The sequence below is a fragment of the Rhagoletis pomonella genome, unplaced genomic scaffold (genome assembly GCF_013731165.1).
Source record: "Rhagoletis pomonella isolate Grant_MI unplaced genomic scaffold, Rhpom_1.0 Rhpom_scaffold_00011, whole genome shotgun sequence".
Lineage (NCBI taxonomy): Eukaryota > Metazoa > Arthropoda > Insecta > Diptera > Tephritidae > Rhagoletis > Rhagoletis pomonella.
The window spans coordinates 8,125,085-8,144,873 of NW_023458565.1; the positions used below are offsets into that span (position 1 = coordinate 8,125,085).

A 19,789-nucleotide genomic window follows, 5' to 3' on the forward strand; every position below is an offset into this window, starting at 1 on the left:
TGTGCTTGGTTTTAAGTTTTTGTTAAATAGTTAGCACTCTTTTTTCTTTTCTACTTTTTTGATGTGCAATTTTGAATTTTACCTACTTTTTAAACAAATTTGATTTGTCCTCGAATTGAAGGAAGTGAAATTTCTTATAATTTTTATTTTTTGTTTGACGTTTAAGCTGAAATACGAAATCGTATTAAACAGCTGATTTTGACAACCCGCTGGAATTGTTGGAAACGTATTGGAATTGGGAAGCCAAAACACTAGCTTTGTTTCTTAACAGATAATTATCACAAATTATCACTAATTTATGCGGGAAAGCGTTTCTCAACCCAAAAAAAACTAGCAGCTCTCTCTCGTTCTTAGGCTCTTCTTTTTTTGGCTCTCCAGCTAATTTCTGCTAGTAAAATTTTTACTATACATTTTTACAATACATTTTTACAATAGTTTTTCACTTCACTTTGGGAGCCTTTACTTCGTGACTTCACTTTACTTCGTTTCACTTCACTTTCCGCAAATTAAATTTATTTCCAAAATAAATAAAAATTTCTTTTAAATATATAATTTATTTAACCAAAATCAACAATCTTGTGCTAAAATCCTTGTTGAGTAGTAAGCATTTCAAAATAACTTTTCGCAAAAAGCTACGAAAAAACCGCCTAATAAATCTCTGATCTGGCATCGTTTGTTTGGAGGAAGTCATTTTGATTTTAATTTTCACATGAATAGTTTTGAAGCGCCAAGAAATGAATGGGTGGATAAAAATTCACAATTAGTTAGTAAATATTTGATGAAAATAACCCTTAATTTTTTTTGTTTTCATACATCAAACATTTAAATCTCGTGATAACATTGCTGTGTAACTGGTGATGACTTTGTTGATGTGAATCGATAATCGATTAATTAGATTTTAGTATTAATACCCAATAAACACTAAAAACATGTTTCTCCAACCTTGGAGAAATTCATAGTTCTCAAGTTGATATCCAACATCATTCTCGAACTCATCTCTAACCGACGCGCAGATACGTAAAAAGTGATACATATCATGAATAAAAATTCCCTGAGGGTTTTTCCTCCTTTCCCTAATCTCCTATTCTAAACGATCTTCGAAAAAGGGAAAATGTATTTCGGGAAAAAGTAGGTATTACGTATGTCAAAAAGGAGAAGAATTGATTTCGTTATTCTGGGAGAATTTTCACCGGTATTTTAAAAGAGAAATTTGGTTTAATAAAACGTTTAAACCTTTAATTTTAGGTCCAAAACAACAAATGAGAAACAAAAAACTATATTTCGTGCCCAAAATTTGAGAAAAAGCTGATTCACGTTGTTTCTGTTTTTGTTACTTCAATGGAAAATCTTGGAAATTGAATTTTTATTTCACAAATTTGATTTTAAGTATATAAAAATTTACAATACATTCACTATTCCTTAAAAGCACAAAGTAAATGCAGGCAACATGTAAACACAAAACAGCTGATAGCCACTTTGACACTTTATCAATTTTTGCCCGGAGAAAAAGTCCGGGCTATTCCGGACACGAAGAAGAAGACATTTACGATCCAATTGTGGAATGCATGCTCTCTCTACTGCCCATTTTCTGGAGAACGGTAACGATTTTTGGGCTATTTCGGCATTCGCGAATCCCGCGGGTCCCGCGTTCCGTTAGGAAACAACTACTTACCGGTTAACATTACCATCATTAGCACAAATCGGAGGTAGAAGCTCCGGTTAAGCACAACTACTGCTTTATCGATCACATGTTACATGCATGATGTCGAAATCGTTTTTTGTGTGAAAAAACAAAAATCGATTAACCAATCAGGTGATAATAAACCTTATCGAAAAACCCCACACTCCTAATTGTGCTTGAAAGTAGTGATGTGCCGAGTCGGCTATTTTTGGTACTCGAGTATTTTGGTACTCATTAAAAAAAGAATCGAGTCAGGATTCGAGTCAGATACTCGGATCAAGTATTCGAGTTCAGAGCTCGGTATTCGAATATGTTATAGATTCGACTGCTGAACATGCACCCAACCGAAATGCCGACTTTTTACTTAACATGATATTATTATTAACTCCAAGATAGTATATCCGATTTATGTAGATCCAAACATAGAAATCTAATTCTTACATACTTACAAATAACAATTAAAATTAAATAAATATAGGGTTCAATAACAGTTGCTTTATTTATCATAGTAGAACTAGAACTTAGTAGTCTGTCATAAAAAAATATCCAAAATCCAAAGTAAATAATGAGTTAAAAAAAATGAATCTTCAGTACCTTAAAAGTTCAACTAGTACATCAATTATAATGGCAATATTCCATGAGATCTATATTCATAAACAATAAAATTACTCCTTTGGAATTTAAAATTCCTTTCATCTTTGGCAATTAATACCTAAAACGGTATTAAAATTAATTTAGTTGTGTGGTGTATTTGGTAAATATATATATATTTTTTTTTTAACGCTAAGCAGCCATTTATATATCAAAAATACCTTATTCGGTGTTTGATAATTATAAGTACTCGAGACCCGTACTCGAGTCTGTGTATGCGAATACTATAATTTGCTTACTCGAGTACGTGAGTACTTCTAAAATACTCGAGTCAGAACTCGAGTCGACTCGACTCGGCACATCACTACTTGAAAGTCGTCACTTCACTTTTCTTCCCAAGTCAGTCAGCTATTTACTTCAATGTGAGCGTGAGCTTTTTATTTTGTCCAATATCTTCGTTATTACTTAAATTTTTGCAATAGTTGATACATCAAAATGTAGAGAAAAAATATCTTTTAGAATTATGTTGTGGTTGGCGATTTGATTATGTCGAAGGCAAGTCGGAAGGTGGCATAATAGTACGAGTTTTCACGCCTGTTGGCAAGGAGCAGGGCATTTTTGCACTCGAAGTAGCCACAAAAGTATTGCCGTATTATAAAAGTTATTTCAACATTGCATATCCATTGTCAAAGATGGATTTGATAGCGATTTCCGATTTTCCGGCCGGTGCAATGGAGAATTGAGGCTTTGTAACATATCCTGAGACATCTGTATTAGTGGAACCGAAAAAAAAATTATGCGCAAGCAATCGATTGCCTTAACTGTGGGCCACGAGATCGCACATCAATGGTTTGGTAAGATGAATTTTATGTCTACAATGCGACTATTTCTTAAACAAAAGACTGCTTTTTGTAGTCTTTTTTTTATTGTTTGAGCCACGTTGCAAAATGGTGCTGCTTCAATGGAGAAAACAAAAGAACAGGAAGCAATTACTGTGCTTTATGATCTATTTTCTATGTCATGTAAACAGAAAAGTGAATTTGAAAGTCACAAATAGAATGCACAAAAGTTTTTCTTTATATAAAACTTTTGTTGGAAACTATTCTCACACATTTCATAATCTTTTAGGCAATCTGGTTACTATGGAATGGTGGACACATTTATGGTTGGATGAAGGTTACGCCGCTCGTCGAATTCCTGTGCGTAAATCACTTGTTCCCAAAATATGACATTTGGGCGCAATTCGTGACTGATATGTACACACGCGCCATAGAATTAGATTCGCTGAAAAACTCACATCCTATTGAAGTGCCTGTCGGCCATCCATGTGAGGTCGATGAGATTTTAGATGAAATTAGCTACAATAAAGGCGATTCTGTTATACGTATGCCTCACGATTATATTGGCGAGGAGGACTTTCGTAAAGGCATAAACATCTATTTGACACGCCATCAATACAGGAACACATTTACGGAGGATTCGTGGGCTGCTATGCAAGAGGCGAGCTCGAAGCCTGTGGCTAAAGTGATGTCAACATGGATTAAATTGAAGGGATTTCCACGGCAAAATACATCTGTAAAATATGGAATATACTTGGACAAATCACATCAATGCAGCACATCGAATAATTGCTATGTAAGTGACTACATCAAGTCACCTGACCTACATACATACCTTGTCGGCTTACATCATCGGCAACTTGTTGCCAAGCCCTTTCCAGCTTGTCTCGCTTTGCATATTCAGAGGAATGTATATTCCACAGGCAATCGCGTTGCTTTACAGCATTTATAATTTTTATGATAAGCCCAGTATCCGACATATCGTCGCCTGGGTAAAAGATTGTCGGATGTAAATTTCGGTAGGTTGTGGGAAATCGCGATTGAAGTTTTGAATACGATTTCGAAAAAACGCGAAGAAAGATTTTCTCCAAAGTCTCTGAAAATGTTACTAGTTTACAAAACTCTTAAATTATTTAATTTTTACTAAATTATCGAAAAACTTGTAGTCAATATCTCGGAAACCAGAGGAGATATCTAAAAACTGATAGCACTAATCGAAAGACCTTATTTCAAAATATATAACTGCATGTAGAACTAAAAATCTTCAAAATGGCGCTTACGACAATATTTTACCCAGGCGCCGATATCTGTTTTTTTTTTTTTTAATGGACGCGATGCGATCTGACGTTTAATATTATCGTTTCCGAAGTAGTTGAAACTTCTCACCGAGTAGTTGACACTTCCCACGAAGTAGTTGGCGCACAGGCCACCAAGTAGTTGAAACTTCTCACGAAGTAGTTGACACTTCGAATGAAGTAGTTGGCGCACAGGCCACGAAGTAGTTGAAACTTCTCACGAAGTAGTTGACACTTCCCACGAAGTAGTTGATGCATGACATGCAGCGAGCAGGTTACTTACAAAAGCAGCGAACTAAAACAGACGAAAACATGGGGAAAAATCCGAATTTAAATTGAAAAAAAAATATATATAAAATATTTTTAAAAAGATAATACACCCCTATTGCGAATGTCGACTGGCAGTAGATAAACGACTATTAAGCGATTATCGATTATCGATGCTATTGCGAGTGTCGCTTAGTCGCTCAATTAGCGACTGTGAATACTTTTTAATCGCTCATCCTTCTATTGCTGTTTTTTAGTCGTTGGAGTTTGCGTTTATAAAATTTACATAAGAAAGTGGTACTATAATGGATAAAAAGTAAGTCAATTGAACTGGAAGTTGTAAAAAATTGTGAAATATACATATGCATGTATGTGTCTGAATTACAGATCAAAAATTATAAGCAACAAAAGGCAACTTGCGCGGTTGTTCGTACTGATGCAGGAGAGTGAAGACATAGGCAAAGGAATTTCCGGAAAGAGAAGGGTAGGAAGCTCCGCTTCTATTGGAAAAGATACATATACAATATTTCTTGTGCATATAACTCCGGCTACGCCATCCACAGTGTTTTTGCGCAGAGCCAACATCAAAAGTTTATACAAAAAAACTTCATAATTTATTAATTGACTAGTGCTCGGAAATTTGAAATCTTTATTTTAAATTAAAGTTGAATTCTTTCAATACACTTGTTATGTTGTTATGTTAAAGTTTTTAAACTCGGGTCACGCGTTTGGACACAAAAACCCAACATCATTGTACAAAAAACTTAACCGTACCGTATTTCTTAAACTTCCATAAAGTTTATTAATGAGGAAAACAGCTTTTCCTGCAAATCATGTAAAGCCTAAAAACTGTGAAGCATCGGGAACGCAACTTCTATTCATAAAACTCACACATGTACATACACCTTCCAAGTCCAAGGGATCCGACGAATCTCGCAATTCCCTCCTTGCTTTAGCTAACTCTACTAATCTATTAGCTTCGGCATCATCTTCTTCATCACTAAACCATATTTCAACTGTGTCCATCTCTTTAATTTTATAATAAAAGCAATTATTTTAAAAATGATGTAAATAAAACACTCAAGAAACAAATGTAAACAAACAAACAGCTGTTTACAATTCTAACGACCATTCACAATAGTACAAATTTTTATCGATCAAGTTACACAATAGCAAAATAAAAGATGATCGACTCGATCGACAAATTTCTATTCTACTGCCAGTCGACACTCGCAATAGGGGCCATAGAGTTAACGTAACTTCAGTAACTTTGCCTTTCTCTCTGAGGGACCGTGACAATGAAGATCAAACAAAAACTAATCCCGCCTCTTACTTTCAACTTCCTCCCTCAGCGCCCAGTTTGCATTTTTAAATAAAAGAATGGTTATACAAATTTCTACAAGTTTTAAGCGATGGTTTAAACAGTCGCCAGCTTTCAAGAACCACAGTGGATCTGAGATCCGTTAAATGAGCGTATTTTGCGAATAGTTTACAGTACCACACCATCTGATGTCGGCACACCTCGAAAACAGAGTCTTAGGGATTGACAATTTTCAAACCGCAGTCGTCCCTCAAGATTTTTGCGGCTTTTATCAGGGCTTCGGAGTCTAGTAATAATTCACCATGTGGCTTCATCAAGATGCTGATGCACTTTTCGCATTTAAGCTGGTCAATCGCATAACCAGTCAAATACCGCTGCACCTGAACTTCGGCATTATTATAGTTTTCAACAAAATTCTCGTTGTCATTTAACATTTCCTGTTCTTTAAAATAACGATCTTTGGGGTTTAACTTTTTTCTAAATTTACATCGTCTTCATCGCAATCTACCCCCTTATTAACCAATTTTTCACGCAATATACTAATTGAAATGATGTTGCAACTATATATCGGATTTCGTGGGCTGTAACATTGGTACTTGTCTCTCTGCTAGCTCTTTCTCTAATAAAAAAGTTTTCTAAGTCGTCTTGACAAAATTTACTTAGAAAAATTTGCTGTACACTTCGGTGCTGGTCAAAGAGCTCTTCCGAAAGCATTTGCATGGACTCGATTGTTGAACATAAGCGTTCAGCGCATTTTATTCGGGCGCCAATGACGAGCTTCATGGACCGCAAAAACTCCAAGTGTATCTAGCCTTGAGATTTTTCTCGTGTCTCCCCGTTTTAATGGACACATCAATGGATTTATCAAATTTAAATTTTCGCAGTTTAGCTCATCAAAAAGGTCGTTCATCTTTTTGACAAACATCTGCGTAGGCTTGGCGCATTCTTGTACGTTGTCATCGATGTCTAGTAAATTTTGGCTGTCGGCCATTTCGATCCCAGCAGCTACCGAATTGCTCAGTAATTGAGTTGCAAATGAAACGCTTAGTTGATAAGGTTTGGTGAATAAATGAGACACACTTAATTTCGGACAAATTTTAGAATTATTTTTTAATTGATATACAGTCAGTCGATAAAGTTTAGGTACAGCGAATTTTTTACAATTCGGTCAACTGTTAAATATTTTATTTTTCGCTAATTTTTTATAAAAATATAGTTAATTATACAACAAAAACCCAAAAATCGAAGTTCCAAACCATGTGCAAAATTAAAGAAAATTCTGCAAAATTCCATCCAAATATTGCACTCTTTATTTACGCTCTCTAGAAAAAAGTTGAGTATGCAGTTTTTTAGTCCATTCAATTTTAGTATAACAAAGTGCAAGTTTGAGGTAGCTAGGACTTACCATTGATTTTTGGGAAATTTTTTTTTTGAAGGTGTTGCAAATTTTTTCCATATGAAAAAATTACCAAACATTATTTTATATGGAAAAAATGAGCACACCTTCAACGAAAAAAATTGCTAAAAATCAATGGTAAGTCCTAGCTACCTCAAACTTGCACTTTGTTATACTAAAATTGAATGGACTAAAAAACTGCATACTCAACTTTTTTTTTAGAGAGCGTAAATAAAAAGTGCAATATTTGAATGAAATTTTAAAGAATTTTCTTTAATTTTGCACAAGGTTTGGAACTCTAATGTTTGGGTATTTTGTGGTAGAATTAACCATATTTTTATAAAAAATTATTGAAAAATAAAATATTTAAAAAATAGTTTCCCATATTGTAAAAAATTCGCTGTACCTAAACTTTATTGACTGACTGTATCTGGAACAATTTCCTGATTACTGCAATGCTCGCAATGCCGTCGGATGTTTGAATGTCATCTTTTATTATAGTATGTCGAATTGATTTGATTAAATGGCAATAGTCATACATGCAAAATATTTTTGTGCCATCATAAATAAAATATGGTCGACCTTCGTAAGTATTTTAACGAGTGAATAAACCAACATGGCTGGCAACTTTAACATTCAATCCGATTTCCCTTAAGGCGTCGATATTTCGAAGTAAAATATTTGGCATGTCTTCGTGTAAACCGTTCTTCGAAATATGGTACGAAAATAAATATTTCTATTCCGAAATTAGACCTTTAACCATGAAGAAATAAGCACTATTTGCGATTACATTCATGCGTTTGTCTTTCCCATGATTTAAAAACCCATCAATTGTGTCAATATTTGGTCGAAAATTAAAGCGCAGAGGCGTTTGGTTATGGACTTATTTCGAACAAGTTGGCGCAAGTTTTCAACGACACGCCGAACGGGTTGCCATTGCAAAAGAGATGTTCGATCTGGTAAAGCAAAACCCAAATCGTCACGCATAAAAGAAAACATTTTTGTAGATATATAATCAATACTTAGGGCCAAGGCCTTTTCTTCCTCACTGTAAGAAACTTGGTTACCACTATTCACGATAATTTTCGCAAAATTAATAGCGTTGCTACTAGCAGAATCATCAGGTATAATTGCCCGAGCGTAGAATTTTTTAAGTTTCTGTATTTCTTATTCTAAATCTATTATTTTTTTTTTTAATTGATCGTCGCTGGTTGTGGAGCCGAAAGTCTACGCCGCAGATGTTTGGTTGCTCTAATTCGATAAATTCTTCTAAACATTCATTTAAATTTGCTCTTGAACCTACAGAAACAAAACTAGATGAGCGACTCCTAGATGTTTTTACGGGCTCTAAATTTAGTGAGGGAAAATCCCCTTTTAAAAGCTTGGAATTCATTACAATGTGAGGCTAAAAAATGGCGTTGACAGACAAATAAATTGGCATCGTTAGATGGTATCACGTTGCACGCCTCGGCCCAACTATTTTGGTCATTTCGGCTTCTAGGGAACGCGTGTAAAACAGATTGCCCGTCAGACACGCATCCCGTCACACAGCAAATCCGCGTTTTCATCGACGTCATGTTGATATATATACATACAGCTGCGGTCAATAAGATAGTAGCAAAATTCAAAATGATATTTATTTATAACAGTAATAATAATAGATTGGCGCTTGCACATAGGTTAGTGTTTGGCCGAGCTTCTCCTCCGATTTGTGACGTGCGCCTTGATGTTGTCACACAGAGAGGAGGGACCTACAGTTTTACGCCGACTCCGAACGGCGATTGTATTTTAATGAGAAGCTGCGGTAGCGGTATTATTTATTTTTAATAATTTTCATATAAAATATAAAACGATCTATAATAGAAACCACATAAATAAAAGTTTCAAATTTCAAAACTTGCACATAGCTCAAAAAAATTAATCAAAACCATCAAAATTTCAAACTATTTATTCAGAATTTTGAGAAAATTTTCAAGTATGCAGTGTGCCGCTAAATTATGTTCATTATTTAATTTTTTTTTGTGTGGGTGTTGCGAATTTTTTGTAGCCCATTCAATTTTAGTCTGATAAAACAAGTTTGAAGTCACTAAAAATTATGTTCATTATTTAGAATTTTTTTTTGGGCGTTGCGGATTTTTTTATATAAAAATAGATTTTAATCATGCAAAATACTAAATCGTCTACAAAACCGCATACTCGAAAATTTTCTAGAAATTCAGAATTAAAATTTGCAAATTTGAATTTCTGTGAACCTTATATACATAAATTTTTAAACTTAGATTTATATGGTTTATGTTATTGAATGAGCTATACATATACTATATCGTCGCTGGAATAAAGAAACAGTGTAAATGCCACATACACTATTATTCAATATCGTCTCTCGTACCATTGGATAGAAAATCCTTTAATCTATTGGAAAAATCTTAAGTTATCTTAAATATCTGTTTGGATCACGAACTTATTCGCGAAAAACAAAATTGTATAATATATTTTATAGTGTAGGTGCACTTGGACTATTATTAAGAAAATGCTTAAGAAATTTTCAGAAATAGTGTATAGCAGATGCTTTCAGAAAAATGGCTCAAATGATATTTCTAAGTAAACATGGTACATAATTTTTTTGTGAATTAACAGCTAAGGAATCAATAAAAAGTGTGATGTATTAAAATGTGAAAATTTGGAATAAGAAGCGCACAATTAAAGTTTAAATTACAGGTTACAGTTACCGTACCGTAAGGTTTAGTTTACAGTTTAGTTTACAGTTACCTGGGGTGGGATATTTACATGGGACCAAATGCACTACCGGAAATACAGCGTGAGAACGCGTGCTTATCACCCTGTACTTCCGGTAGTGGATTCCAATGAAACAGTGTTGCCACACGTGGCCTTTTCCTTCCAAAATAGGTAGGTTGGTAGGCTTTCAGGTTCCGTGCCAATGAGTAATAGTTATTTGCGAAAAATATAAAATATGTACATATCTCCAAACGTTTCAGTAACCTATTTTACGCGAATATTTCATCGACGCTTTCGTATAACGGCGGTCGCAAACATGTATGTGATTCCTAACTAGAAACGTATACCCTTATTACTGCCAATATACAATATGAACATCCATATATATTTTATGGAATACTTGGACCGAAATTCAAAAAAAAAGTCTGCCAGTGGACTCGTACACAACTATATTCCAGGCGAACTTCTTCGCAATCGAAGTCCATGTTCGCGAATATCATCGTAGAAGGCAAATGAGGCCAGAATAAATTGTATGTCGGATATTCAGGCAGCAATAGCGTAACGCTGTTGTGGAGGGTTCCGGGGCATGAATGGTTTGAAGGCAACGAAAGGGCTGACTGTACGCAAAGCGTAATTTACGGCTCGTTTGTAATTCATAAGCAAATCATGCTGAAATCAAGTAATTTCTCTTTGTAAAATCTAACCTAATCTAAAAATTATCTAATAAGATAATTTATCATAGATCAAAAAACAAATGAAGACCAAAAAATTTTTTTTCATTTCTTTTAGCCTCCATTGTTTAGAAAATTTTAAAGAATACCTAAATGTATGCAACCATTTATTTATTTATTTTTTAATCATTTAATTTATTGATTTATAAATTAATTAATATTATGATGTATTATGGAACGAATTTCCGTCATCCCTTGTCAAATTTGGTTTGGAGACAAACCGGTTTCGGCGTTGTGCCATCTTCAGTGTCATTTTTCGTTCTGGTCCGGTTTGTCTCCAAACCAAATTTGACAAGGGATGGTGGAAATTCGTTCCATAATACATCATACACCCACCCTGTCGGAAACAACAACAACCAAAAAGGAAATAATTAATATTAATTTAAATTTCCTTCGCCGTAGTTTTTTTACACGTCTTTTTTCGCGGTCGAGAAAACAATATTAATAACTCAAAAATATGTTTGATAGGTGTTGGTTGGTTTGGTTGAAGACAAAATTTGACAGCCATTGTATTTTAAGTTTTTGCGTTCGGAATTGCATGCAGCCCTGCTTATTTCGCATGCCTACCCTTATTAACCTTAACCGGCACCAACCTTTTTTAAGTAAGGACCTAATACAATTCAAAAACAGCTGCTATATAAATTAGTTTATTTCAGTGTTTATTAGAAACCAAGGTTTTGAAGGAATTCGCAACTGAAGTTTTTATATACATGCAAATTGTGAAAACTTGCACGGATTTAGTGTAATTTTTTTTCTAAATGGTCTTGCGCATTTATTTCATAAAATATTTATATTAACTATGAAATCATCGCATAAGGCCATCTGCAAAAAAGAAAAATTACTAAAAATCAACGCAATTTTTTAAAGTCTTAAAACTTGCACTTTATTATACTAAAATGATAAAACTGCATACTCAGGAATGTTATAGAAAATAGGATCATATTTTTGGCATCTTGTTTTTTTTGTTGAAGTTGTTTTCTTCCATATATAAAAAAAAATCGTCGAATGTGCTTTGTATGGAAGAAAATGCACAAAACCGTTAGAAATTGCAACATGTGAACGGTAAATTCTAACTACTTCCAACTTACACTTTATTAAACTAAAATTGAATGGGCTAGAAAACTGCGTACTCATAAATGATAACTGCTGATAAACTTGATAAAAGGATAAATTTATCATTTTGATAAATGAACTGTCAAACTCTGTGTGGAATCTATTTAACCAAAGTTTATCACTTTATCAAATCATGTAGGTGGATAAATGCATAAATTTCATCATTGATAGTTTGCCAGGTGGTCGCTTTGACACATTAGACGAGGTAAGAATAAAACCTAACTAGCCTATAAGTTAAATAATAAACAATTTTATGCGATTGTTTGCCAAGGTGTGTTCATGTAAGAATGCGGATAAACCGATAAATTTGAGAAATGTATGCCTTTATCACTTGAGATGAAGATCCCTAAAATTTTTCTAAGGAATCTAATTAGAAAGCTCGCCGACTCGCTTTACCGACTTCACAAAAAGGAGAAGGTTATCAATTCGTCGGAATATTTTTATTTTATTTTTTTTTTTTTTATGCGTGTTACCGCATAGCTTTGGACCACGTTAACCAATTTCTATCGGCCAAATTAAATATGCGATGATAAACACAACAATGTGGTTACACTATCCCCATAAAAATCACCGCGCTTTTTACAATTTGATTGTTCTATAATGAGTAAAAGAGGGGGTTTGTTCGCGATGCAATCACAATCGCAGTGTTGCGCGAATTAATAAAGTATCACGTTCGTTGTGAATTTCTAGCAATGTTTTATCAGTCGGGAAGTTGCAACAGTATCGCAAATTTTCATCACTGCTGCAGTATTGCCGCTTTTATTATGTGCCTCGAACAGGCCGAGTGTTTACATTATCGGTACAGTAATATTAATTTTGGTTGCTTACAGTCAGCACAATATCGACTCAGAATTCCGCATTTCGAAAAATAGTGTTTGAGTTTTATTTTACGAAAATATAAAAACAAGGAAATCATTGAAACTCATTAAGCAATAAACAGACTAGTGGTAATTGTCTTATGGTGTTTTCGCTTCTACCAAAAAATGTCGCCTTTTGATTGCCGCTTTCCTTTTTTAGTGTTTTTACGCATAAATATGGGTGATGTTCCGGAAATACTTATTTAGCCGGCCGTACTTACCATGGTGCAATGATAAAGTCACTTAAACACACACAAAATAATTGCATTTTGTTTGGAAATGACCCATATATAGGAACTCAAAATGCTGAAAACCTGTGTTGAAGAGAACCAACCTTTTTCAACGCTCCCATTTTTGTTCGAAGAAAAAAAGACGTACATATTTATTTCTGCATTTAATACGATTGGCTGCAGTTTTTGGTATTAGTGCAAATTCTTTTTATTATTTAAGTAACAAAATTTAAATTCACAACTTTACGCAACACTTTTTCAAAGTGTTTATACAGCCTTAATTGATTTTCACTTTTCATACAATCAATTCTTAAAACTGCAAATTAAAATTATATGCGAATTTAGTAGTAATAAATAATTCATATGTTAAAATTCAACTAAAAGGATTTTCTTTAGTTAGCAATTAATAGTTTGCGCTAAAATTGAAAAAAATATACATATGTACATATCGTACCTTTAATAATATAGAGAAGTAATTCAAAATTATTAGATAAATGTACGATATTCGTATGTACATAGTATATGTATATGAAATTACTATTTAATGAACATACGTAAGTACATAAAAATTAAGACAATGGTGTCAATGCAAATAAAACAAAAATAAGTACATGAATTGAACTAAGTAGTTGTGACTTTTTTTTTTGACGAGTGTACTCTATTTAAAGCTTATCCATGGTTGCACTTCTGCAGCCTGCTGCTACGGACGAGGAACTTGTACTAACTACATTTGTCCGTGGCGTCAGACACTCTTCTCTCTATTTTCTTCTTACTCAACGTCGTACTTTGAATCTCTCATTGGCATTTCCTCTTCTCCATCGTGTTGTCGTTTCTACATTTGCATGCTCTTTTGCTTTTTGTGTGTTTTTTATTTCTGGAAATTTCGTTCTATAAGGCCTCTTGTAGATGTTCTCCGTTTGTTGCGCGCAGAAGAAGTATGCCAGTCCCTGACCGCGCGTACTGTATCCGCATCGCAAGCGCCTCGCTTTGATGGCACGCTATTTAATGCTTAACTAATAAAGTTCATCTTCCATGCCATTTATTAGCATTTTCTTGTCCTCCTTGACTTTGGAGTTGCGTGAGAGTGTTTTTTCCAGGAGCTTTGAATCGAAGCATGGCTGAAAATTTGTAATAAAATTTATTAAAATAAATTTAAATTTCGAGATGTGTAAGTATAGATTTTAGAAATGCGATAGTTTTAACAATTCGTGTTAAGCTTATAATTTCCGTTGAGACATAAAATTCCTGGGCTTGGGTGAGTCCAATTACAAATTACCAGCTAAATCTAACCGAACCTCTGACTTCATCAATATGTGCAGTTCTGTAAATACCCAGAAAGCGATCAGTGTCCAAATGACAAGTTCGCGAATCGCGATAATGATGGGCAAAACTTAAAGGAATAAAAGTCTCGTAATCTCTACCGGATTAGAAATTGCACATTAATATATTCTCTAGGTTCACTTAAAAACCGATTTCAGTTATTCAACCCATGAACTCTAGTTTTTTTTTCGACGAAACGTTTATTAGAACAGATTTAATCCACCTTATCGCAAATCAGTTAAATGTAATTAAATATTGTAATAATATTTTCATAGAAGGCATAATGCCACAAAAAACTGTTTCACCTTCTGGTTTTTACGTTGTTTGCATGTAAATTCATGGAAATTATTTTTTGCGCTGGGAATTGCCGAAAAGCGGGAAATTTTCATAGATAAGAATGTAATCTAGATCAGCTGGGTATTTATTTGTTAATACACACCGCTCATAATTTTTAATTCGGACAACCAGCTCGTGCGAAATTCCCTGATATACTATGTAGTAAATTTAAGTTGAATATAGCCAGTTTGACGAAAGCACTTTAAGTGAAAATTTTTTGTTTTTAAACTGACAGAAGGGAAAGGTCATTTTTCACTTATACAAATTGATGATGAAACCGGCAGTACGTGGGAAACCCGAGAGTCGGCGGATTTTTGCGGAGAATTCTATGTTAATTGATACATACTATCTTTAAGTTGCAAAACATAGGAACAGATCGCTAAGTTTTTGCAAGTTCTGTTAATTTCTGGGTAATGGAGTGCATACAAAGTATGTAATTTATAAATTACAGTTTAAAATTTATGCGAAGTTATCATTCTTCATTCTTACGGGGTGTCTCCACAGGCTATAGTTTTTATGTTGATAATGTTATGCGAAAAATATATTGCCAATAGCGGCTCATGGAAAGCATTAATTAGGTTTGTTCGTCAATCAAAAAATTTGTACGAATTTGTACGAATTATCATGATTTTTGCCCAAATCGCGTTCGTGCAGATCAAAAAATTATCCATCACTCAAAAACTGAAAGCGCAAAGTGACAGTTCTCCTAGAGAAAAGTTGCGTATTCTTGCAGGAAAAATTTTAGCCAGCAAGAATTCGCAATCACGAAAAACATATGATTGTGGCACATGGTTGCATTTTTGTCTACGATAATTTGAATAAATAAGTTCGTTAAATTTAAAAATTTATAAACACGAGCGATTTTTTTTTTTGAAAAATGGAAGTAAATACTTGTTAATATAATTAATTTAGTTAATTCCAATGATTTGAACTTAACTCGGCTGAAAAGAATTGTATTCGAAATCGGAATCGATTTAAGAAACCCGACAGCTAGTATGATAAAGAAATTGAAATGTAAGTTAAAGAAAGTCAGAACATGTGTATCCTGTTTTTGTTCATCTGAAAGAATTTTAAAAATTCTATACAAATTTATTATGTTAGAAATGCAACCGTGGACACCAGCTGGCAGGGCAACTTGCAAATTCCTGCAAATTTGCGTTCGTGCTGAAATTGCAAGTTTCTCAACATGAGAGAGAATTTGAGAGAATTTTTTCTTATTCTCGGATATTTTGAGTGTTGGATAATTCTTGCTGGATTTTCGACGAACAAACTTATTGTCAGAGCTGTTATCTCGACAAATGCAGCCTGCCATGAACTGTCAATTTGCTAATTTTACGGCAAATTTTTTAGTTTGAAAGAAAGCGTGTTAAGCTGGAATCTCACGATTGTCGCAAATGCACCAATCTGATAGATTTTTTTGTGTGCTGAATTGGTGCACAATAAACAATTTGTCCAAATTAAATTCTGTACAGTCACACGCAAATTGTGGTTGCACCCGTTTTATGTTCGATTGGGCACAATAAGAACAATATCGGCCTCGATTTACGCAATAATTGACATATTACGACAATTGTGTGATCTCACCTTTAGTAGTAACATCGTAGAAAATTTCAAAATTTCTATTCGTTAAAATAAGCAGAATATTTTCTAGTGGCGTCATGTGGGATGTGCGTTTAACAAGATAAAAATATGCCCATACACAAATTTTGCAACTGATAAATCTTTTATCCAATCAAAATGTCAGTTGGTGGGCAAAAATTGTTGCCTGTGGAGACGCGCCGTTACATTCACTTTAAAGGCTAGTTGAACAGTTGTGGACATTTCCCACCCATTCTTCGTTATGCACCAAAAAATGTAGTCTTATAATTCTACAGAATTTTTTCTTTTATATGATTATTGTTATTCTACATTGCACTGAATTAAAAAAAAAATCAAATAATCATATTTTTTTTTAATTTCAAAGTCCTTTAAAAAATCCTGACGTCAGAGAGAAAAAAAACTAAGTACGTAGTTTTACTATAAAATTTACTGTCGCACTGTGTATTCTAATAAGTTTAGCTCACAAAACCATTGCAAAAACTTTAGATGTTGCAAATTGAGAGGTAGCTCTTGTACTTAAAATATTTAAAGAGGGATTATCTTTGGAAAGGAAAGTTGAAAGGATTTGTTTAACAAGAAAGTGATCAAGAAGTGGTCAGCTCTTTCTAAAAAAATCCAAATGTTTCCATCACGAGTTTTGTACAAAAAGTACATACTCAATGTGGATAATAATCCCTTATCATCAAAAAGGAAATAACAACCTCCGCAGGAAAGCCAAAACTAGTTCCCAGAAACTTCCGATAATATGGAACGCAAATTCAATTTCGTGATCATGGTCACGAAATAATAAAACTTCGAGCTTTTCGCGTATTCCACAACCATATAAAATAATGTAGAATTGACTAATCCCAACAAGTTTACCCTTCTCCCGCTCAACCCCAAGCGACACGAGGGGCCTAGTCAGCTACATAATTCAATTCATCAACTAAATGCATTTGTTAAAGATATTATTTTATTTATTAAGAGAGGAAAGTATAGTTTTCTTGACAGTAAAAATCAAGTCCGATGGGTCAAACGTGCTGGAATTAGAATTACATAATTACCAACAACAAAGGCGACATCAACCAGCTTCCAAGGTTGTGGTACGTAAGCAAGTGCCAGCGATGCTGTGAAAATCTTTTTCAAGGTCACCAACTAAAGCTCACCACCTTCTTTAAGTACAATAGGTAGGATGCCATCCGGATCGGGCGATTTGAGACTGCCAAAAAACTCAATAGCATATTTTAGGGCATCTTCATTAGCCACAGTTATGCCAACAAAGCATTTGTAGTACCTTGACACTGTGGTTCTCGCATACCCTCCATCCAAGCGTTTCTTGGCGCCAGAGATCTGCCTGGCTGATCGAAACTGGGCAATGCCACACCAGTGTACCCGCCACACTATGACTCGAAAAGGCAGTGGGCAGCCATTGGTGGGTGTCACCGCAGTTTTCCTTCTCTTGCAACATTCGCTAGCAGATTTGAAAGTCGGTACATCCACCAAGGTCCCACTGGCTTCTGGAATAATCTCCGTAGATCTGGGCCGCTTACTGAATGCAGCGACAGGAGGAGTTCAGCCAGCCACAAAGGAGGGTTTCCCTTGCTTGCTTGCATCTGGTACCACTGCTTGTAATTTCATAGTTATACTCTCTCAAAATAAGCACACATTTTTGTTATTTTTCAATTAATACGGATTTTATACCGATTTTTGATCAACTCTTTAGGGGCACGGTCTCCCATCATCTCATGAGTTCGAGTTAGGACTGACACGACCGCTGATGAGGGTAACTATGCCTTTGGCCATTTGAAAGCTGAACTTAAAAGCAAATGAAAGACGAATACAAGGTACGCCCTGCTTAATCTCTGGACAAACTTTGCTTAGTTGGAATCGTAAAAGGTCTAAAGGGTATGTAGATAAACATGCAGAACTGGTAGAAGTACTCGTACTGATTCTTAGATGCTGCAAAACCTATGAAGGCGAACAGCGCTACTTTTGATTTCATACGAAGTAAGTCATTTTAGCAAAGGTTAAAAGAGTCTAATTGTGGGGTTTCTAAAGAAGTGTTTCAAAATTTACCTGTCCTTCAAACACATTTTTTTTTCAGAATAAGATGTATTTTTAAAGCGCTGATAAACTTTAAAACTACTTGAGAAAACAGCCTTAAATATTCTAATCAATGTACATATATGTAACTTACCGTATCACAAATGTTCATGTTGCAGCAATTTTCTATTGTAATTTCACATTGTTCAGTGGCAATGGGACGATTCGTTAGCGGTGTATCCGTTGAAGGGGAAGCCTGTTTGCGCACGACGAATGTCTTCTTTATACGTGGGCGTGCTGGTTTATAGAAACGACGCAGTCCATGTACAATTAGAACAATCAATCCCAGAGAGGCAACTACACCGCAAACAATAACAATTATTACGGTGCTACTCCATGGATTCACTTGTTCGCACATTTCCAAATGTGAATATTTCGGAATGGCATACGTTTCTGCGCCATTATCGCTTTTTTCTACAAGTTCCTCGCAACTGTATATAAAAGAAAGAAAGAAAGAGAAAAAGTATATGAAAACTTGGCTGAAGTATTTGAAAAAAAAAATCTACGCCTGATCCCAGCAAACATTTGGAGCCACAAATGAGTAACTTAGGAGTCCTAGTTCGTATTGTTTACCCTCATAATGAGCTCATTTAAGGGCCGATTACTCAATTTCATTTATATAACATGGAGTCGATAACGTCGACAACAATGTTCAAGCGGAGATTAGTGTTAACCAGCCATTGAGCAACCGGCCCTAAGAGTCCAAATTGAAGGTGTTTCATTTCTCCTGAAGATCGACTTAAATATATGAACTTTAATTCATACATCAAATGAGCATCAATATGAATCATATTGAACTCTTATTACCCTCATATACATACAGCTTATGTTTCAATTATTCTTAAGCTTCTCCCATGAGTCTTATTGGTCCGATATCGATAGGCTGCTGCAATAAGGACTCAACTCAAATTATAACAATTTTCAGTAGTGCCACTTAAGGTTTTCACGTTTTATAATTTGCAGTCATTCTGTAGGGAAAATTTGTAAGCTTTCAAAATATGATTGCATTATAAAAATTTAGTAAAGATTACGCAAGGATTAGAGATTTGTGCAGTAGTAGGAGTTGCCAACTTCGATTTTCTGATAAATGGCACAATTGCGCTCCCTTTCGAATTGGTAATAAGAAATCTTGGCACTAATCGATTGATTTTTTAATCAATTAGTTAAATTCACTCGAATTAGAATTAATCATGATTCAATTTAATCTGGTTAAACAGTTAATCGTACCCGCAATTTAAAAATCTATTTTTAATCACTAACTGTTAATTTGATTAAGTAGGTTTGGTGATACATTAATTCACGCTGAAATGGTCTTGTATAAATTCGGCAACTGTGATATACATATATGTTTTTGGGTAAAGCTTGGACGAGTAAAAAAACACTTTGCTCGAAAAA

At 34.5% G+C, this 19,789-nt stretch overlaps 2 protein-coding genes and 1 pseudogene across 2 annotated transcripts in view; 1 reads left to right on the forward strand and 2 right to left on the reverse strand.

Annotated features, from left to right (window-relative positions):
- LOC118747342 (protein zer-1 homolog) overlaps positions 1-106 on the reverse strand; it is a 12,483-nt gene extending 12,377 nt beyond the window's left edge. The window contains exon 1 of the mRNA XM_036481388.1: positions 87-106. The gene's annotated coding sequence lies outside the window, so the exon portion shown is untranslated. The remainder of the gene's footprint in view (positions 1-86) is intronic.
- A 603-nt stretch (positions 107-709) lies between these two features.
- On the forward strand, positions 710-8,707 carry LOC118747144 (annotated as a pseudogene).
- A 4,998-nt stretch (positions 8,708-13,705) lies between these two features.
- LOC118747345 (protein cueball-like) overlaps positions 13,706-19,789 on the reverse strand; it is an 83,927-nt gene continuing 77,843 nt past the window's right edge. Inside the window, exons 4-5 of the mRNA XM_036481392.1 lie at positions 18,489-18,825; positions 13,706-14,175 (exon numbers count right to left, since the gene is read on the reverse strand). Of these exons, the coding sequence (XP_036337285.1) occupies positions 14,071-14,175; positions 18,489-18,825 (442 nt within the window). The 3' untranslated portion in view covers positions 13,706-14,070. The remainder of the gene's footprint in view (positions 14,176-18,488; positions 18,826-19,789) is intronic.